Genomic DNA, 5,789 nt, shown 5'->3' on the forward strand with positions numbered 1-5,789 from the left:
CAAGTGCCTGAAATATTGAAATGGCGATAAAATATCTAAATTGTAAAAGTTTCGGCCTGTCTTGAAACGGCCATGTCCTGAGCTTGGTTGAAATTCCTTCACGCATTTAAAAGTAATCGCGAAAAATTAGGGTCTCAAGGGGTCTGGCGTTAACAGTAGGTGCCCTCGCCGGATAGCCCGTCGTGAAAACGGCTAACGTCACACAAATGCGGCACGAGTGTTAATACGGATACGGTCGATTATACGCCTTTACACGCCAATTACACGCTTTTCGTTCTTAAAATAAAAAGTCGCAGTGCATGCATCCAGCATTCAAGGGTAAAATATTTTTACCCCGACCGCCTCAGGCGATTGCGTGCTGTCACCCACTTGTTTGTTTGTTTGTTTGTTTGTTTTGTTGGGTTAGGCCCTTTCGGTCGACAAGACCATTGCAGAGCCGGAAGGATGATAGGATTTAGGGGGAGACATTGGTCTGGGCAGGCACCCTAGTGAGTCGCCGGGGCTGAGCCCGTCCAGAGGACAGGCCACTCAGCCCCAAGGCACTCACTGCACCCGGCTACGGGGTGCGCTCCCTCAGGAGCAGCGGTGCCGCTCCAAGGGAGCAGCCCGCATGAGATAAAGTTGCCTGTCCAGCCCGGAGGGGGGTTGCGGCGTGGAGGAGAAGGATTTCTGTTTCCTGAGGATAGAAGCACGGATAGGTCTGTCACCCACCTGGCCGCAGCTGCCTCTCCGTTCTTAAATGTGTCTTGCGGTGCAGTATTACCCCTGGTACGGACGGGTAGTGTCATCTGGGGAGCGAGGTTAGTACTAGCATTCGCCACCTCAGCGACGAGGTGTCACTGCGGGCGGTGGCTCGTGCCTATACGGGCGCTGGGAAAGGCTGGCATGGGGCACGGACACGTCTTAACGTAACATAAGTAAGTCACAGTAATTGAAATAGGCCGGTGGCAATATTATCACACGAATGCAGCACGAACACGGATACGGCCGACTAGACGGCCGGCAGCCGCCGCCAATATTGGTCATTTCACGTCGACTCCGCGTGCAAATTACATTAACTTGGCGATAGAGGCGACCACCACCCCGCCGACAGGAGGTGCCCGGCACACGAGGGAGGGGCACAGAGGGCGCTGGCACCTCTCTGAGGTTAGATAAGCGCCCGCGGCCGGGCCAGCAAACAGCACCGTCCACCCCAGCGAGGACATTGCTCCCCTCCACAGTGTGTGAGCGGCACGCCACACCGAGGCCGCTCTCTTTTTCGTGCGTGCGCGCTGAGGCCGCTGCGATCATCCCCCGAAGATGGGACGCTCCACACGCGGCAGGGCATCCGGTAAGTCACGCCTTTACCTGCTGGCGTCTCCCCATTGTGTCCAGGCTGTCACAAGCGACGCCACTACCAGCCTTCTTTAGGCCCGCGGGCGCTCCGTGCCGGCGTACTGACCCCCCCCCCCCATCGTATTGGTTGTGTTGGACATTTCAGAGCGGTCCACGTTCCATTTGCGTGTCGATTACCGCCGTGGCGATCACGTGGCGATTGCTGCTCCTTTGCTTGTCTTTCACCGCCGAAACGTCCCGCGCCGTCACGCCGCAGCTGCGTCCCATGCTTATGTCATGTGAGTTTCTCGGACGGCCAGCCCGCCATGCCCTACTAACGCACCATCTCACCCGTCGCCGGTGAGATTTCCCGTCTGCTACCATGCTGTCACGCCGCCGTTGACAATCCACTATCTCGCCCGTTGCACGGCCTGTCCCGTCTGTCATACGTGGTCAAGCCGCTGCTGACTACCTCTTCTGTCACATGGACTGTTCGTCTGTCAAATTACACCGTCACGCCGCCGCCAGACCTCGGTCTTGCCGCCGCCGCCCCTGCCTCGCCCGTCACCCAACATGTCATGCCGCCGCTGACATATCCAACTGCCACGCCCGCTACGTTCGTCGTCACCGCTGTCGTGCCGCCGCCGACAGCCCACCGTCACACCTGACGCTACCGCTGGCTGTCCTGCCGCCTGCCACGACCCGCCCGCCGCCTGGCCGCCCCGCCGGCCGCTGCCCGGCCACCCCGCCGGCCGCCGCCCGGCCCCCCCCCCCCCCAACCCGCCTGCCGCCCGCCGCCCGCCGGCCGCCGCGCTGTCTCTCCGCGCCGGACTGTCACCTGACACCGCCTGAGGCCGCCGGCCGTGTCTTTGTCTCCCGGCGGCCCTCCCTCCCACCAGCCCCGCCCCGCCGCGCGCACCCCGGCCTGGCTACCCTCCCGTCCCGGGCCGCCGCCCGCGCCCCCTAGTCGCCCGTCTGTTTGCTTAGCGCTGCCTTTCCCACCGGTGCCCATTCTATCGCGTTCGCCCTACCCCTACCATCGCGTCCCTCGTGGAGTAGTGGTTAGCGCCGCGGGTATTGCTGTGTGTAGAATGCGCTCGTCATTAGGGCGGCCGGTTCGATTCCGGGGAGAGTCGGTGTTTTTTGCGTCGCGACGAGGCCAATTCTTTTTCTCACAGTGCCTCTACAATTTCCCCTCGTTTTTCACCAGACAGCCGGTCGTTAATTAATTACACGTTCTTGCCAGCACATCCCTGCCCCACGACCACTGCCGATAGACGGCTCGCTAACACAATCACGACATCAATCATAACATCACGACCTCCCCATGTTCGACTGCGTCCCTCATATCGTACGCCGGGCAGCCCAGATGTTTCGCGGTACCCCTTTTTTGTGCCCCTAGTCGTCGTCACCTGCCTGTGCCAACCGTTTCTCGGCCGCTTACAGGCCCCCGCCGCTCCGACCCGGTCGTCGAGCCCACCGCCGCACCGCCGGAAGCTTTGGAGACGCCGCGCCCCGCCGGGCCTGCCTCACCTCCAATCGAGGCCACCAGCGACAGCGACACTCTGCCGCTCTCCGACGTCGACTCCACACTGTCCGACGCAGACACCCCCACTTCTGACTCCGAGTCCGGGTCAGACTCGCCTGCCCCGCCACGCCATAAGCGGCGGAGAGGAGACGCCCGACATAGTCGCAAGACCAACCCGCCGCCGAGTCCTGGGCCGACGGTGGATTTTCTTCGCGCAAGCAAGGCACCATTAAAGTCCACACAACCGCCGCCACCGCGCCGTCTTAAGCTGCCCACGGTCGCCCCGGATACTCTTCGCCGCCTCCGCAACCGCACAAAGGTTGTGGACATCAACGACCTACTACACCCGCGCCCATTTGGAGGTCGCGGCGGGACTGCACCAGCCCAGTCCTGCACATCTACGGCCGACTACCTGCGCGGGCTCGCCATCCTGGTCGCCTACCGCTCCTACTTTTTTCCGACGATGGCCGTCCAATGGGCCATGTACGCGGTGTGGCTGCACGGTCACGCAGCCGGCCTCACCCTGTCGGCAATGAGGGAGCTGGACGGCCAGGGACGGACGCACCTAGCACAGTACCCGCAGGACTACCACAGCCCGGCAGAGCTCACCGAATGCGTGCAAGGGTTCCTGGCGTCCCGCCGCTCGCTCTCAGGCTTTCCGCTCGGTCCCGACACCGCCGGCCGCCGTCCGGCGCCGCGCCCCGCCCTCCCCGAGCCGTGCTTCCGCTGGAATAACGGCCGGTGCTCTGCCGGCGCCTCATGTCGACGGCCGGTGCTCTGCCGGCGCCTCATGTCGACGGCCGGTGCTCTGCCGGCGCCTCATGTCGACGTCCGGTGCTCTGCCGGCGCCTCATGTCGACGGCCGGTGCTCTGCCGGCGCCTCATGTCGACGCCCCCACACATGCACCAGCTGCGGCGGCCCGCACCCAGCCCACGCCTGCCCCTCAGCCCAGGGAAACGCCCCGCGCCCGCTAATGACACCCCTAGCGGGCCGCTACTAGCTCCAGGCCGCGCGGCAGCCACGGTGGGTAGCGCCCCCGCCTCAGTACCGGACCACCCTCATCCGCCGGTCTCACCCCACATGCTCGCACAGCTGTCCTCCCCACTCACCGACCCCGCCCTACTGCGCACGGTTACCGACCGGCTATTACATGGGGCGAACATAGGCTACACCGGCCCACTCACCGGCTCACTTCGCCCAAACAACCGTTCGGCGAGCATGTATCCTAAAGCTCTCACGAGCTAGGGAGAGCTGGAACACACGCAAAAGGAGCTGGCGGAGGTCGAGGCCGCGTTACGCCAAATCTATCGAGGTAAGAGACGGGTACCGCCCTCAGCTCAGCTCAAGCATATCACAACATCCAGGCGCCGGCGACGTCAACGTTAATGGTCATTTCACGTCGACTCCGCGTGGAAATTACATTAACTTGGCGATAGAGGCGACCACCACCCCGCCGACAGGAGGTGCCCGGCACACGAGGGAGGGGCACAGAGGGCGCTGGCACCTCTCTGAGGTTAGATAAGCGCCCGCGGCCGGGCCAGCAAACAGCACCGTCCACCCCAGCGAGGACATTGCTCCCCTCCACAGTGTGTGAGCGGCACGCCACACCGAGGCCGCTCTCTTTTTCGTTTTTTTTTTTGCTGTTATATTCTTTCATTTGCCTTTTCCCTCTTTCGTCTCCTTCCGTCAACTCCCTAGGCGTCTTTCAGCTAGGGAGAGCTGGAACACACGCAAAAGGAGCTGGCGGAGGTCGAGGCCGCGTTACGCCAAATCTATCGAGGTAAGAGCCGGGTACCGCCCTCAGCTCAGCTCAAGCATATCACAACATCCAGGCGCCGGCGACGTCAACGTTAATCTTCAAGATAAGGTTGGGGCTGCTGTCGCGTGGCTGTCAGCTGTTGTGCCAGGCGGTCGTGCTGACATGCCGGTGGGCGGTAGCGGTATTCCAGGATTCCATTATTTAGCTAAATGCTTTGCTTTTAAAGGGGTTTAAATAATAGACGATTCCCGGCTTGTCTCGTGAGGTTGTTATCATAATCAGGAGACTTTTTTTTTACTAATCTTGTCGAGACCGTAGCATTTGAATGAAACAAATTCGGACGATCGTTCCCTAGTAGTACACAACATTGACGTCTAAGGTGTATTTAGTGGAATGCCCTTCATGGTCACATCTCGGTCGCCCTTATAATCCTCGCGAAAACATACCTTTACCGAAGAATAATCGGAAAACGGTACAGAAAGAGCGAGGAGCCTGTGGACGGCTTCCTGTGGCCGGTCCCGACCGGCCACAGCGGTCGCTGTGTGCGGTGACGGAAGGCTGACGTAGGGACGCAGTGGGCGGAGCTTGGAGGCTGTGTGCGGTCCGACCGCACACAGGGCCCGTGAACAGCCCTCAGAGGTTCTCCTTCATCCATGTAAACATGTTATCGTCAGTGAAGCGGGACCGCCGCCGATCTGCCTCCAGGCGCCGCCGGAGGGGTGGGTGTGACGTCACAGCAGGGACAGCAGTTGTATGTACAGTGGATCTTATTAGGATCTCCAGACGTAACTAGATGGCGTTGAGCCTTAGTGGAGTCCATGTCAAATTCAAGGAGAGGTCACTACCGAGCTGGGCCCGATGGGGAGGTGGGCGGGGAGGGGGGGCGGGTGGCGAGGTCACGGTGCGGGTGACCTGTCAACCAGCCCCGGCGCGGTGGGGCACTGCCGTAGGCAAATGGCGCACTCCAGTGTTGTTCCATATCGCGGTGGTGGGCCGGGCGGCCGGTTAGCTTGGCAGCTTGGAAGGAAAGGATAATGAGGCATGGTTTTGCTGTGGCCGGTTCACCTACTGTTACTTATGATGTACCCAGAGAAATGCAAATGTGGCGTTGATAATGCAGCTGACAATGGAATGCTAGGGAATGCTCCGAGCGCCTAGCTATAAGGATTAAGATTATTTATGTCTCC

The 5,789-nt window shown here is 61.0% G+C and overlaps 1 protein-coding gene across 1 annotated transcript; it reads left to right on the forward strand.

Moving 5' to 3' along the window:
* Positions 1-1,109: 1,109 nt before the first annotated feature.
* Positions 1,110-4,073, forward strand: LOC122391345. The gene is made up of 3 exons (XM_043385147.1): positions 1,110-1,330; positions 2,761-3,603; positions 3,728-4,073. Exons 1-3 carry the CDS (start codon positions 1,300-1,302, stop codon positions 3,841-3,843), a joined length of 990 nt encoding a protein of 329 aa, XP_043241082.1. The 5' UTR covers positions 1,110-1,299; the 3' UTR covers positions 3,844-4,073.
* Positions 4,074-5,789: the final 1,716 nt, after the last annotated feature.

The sequence above is a fragment of the Amphibalanus amphitrite genome, unplaced genomic scaffold (assembly GCF_019059575.1).
Source record: "Amphibalanus amphitrite isolate SeventyFive unplaced genomic scaffold, NRLGWU_Aamphi_draft 000433F_arrow, whole genome shotgun sequence".
Classification (NCBI taxonomy): Eukaryota; Metazoa; Arthropoda; class Thecostraca; order Balanomorpha; family Balanidae; genus Amphibalanus; species Amphibalanus amphitrite.

Bases quoted from the DNA above. Each gene is read 5' to 3' on its own strand.
- LOC122391345 (XM_043385147.1), top strand. From the start codon at position 1,300: ATGGGACGCTCCACACGCGGCAGGGCATCCG. The intron at 1,331-2,760 runs GTAAGTCACGCC...GGCCGCTTACAG, and splicing joins CACACGCGGCAGGGCATCCG to GCCCCCGCCGCTCCGACCCG. The intron at 3,604-3,727 runs GTCGACGGCCGG...CCGGCGCCTCAT, and splicing joins GTGCTCTGCCGGCGCCTCAT to GTCGACGCCCCCACACATGC.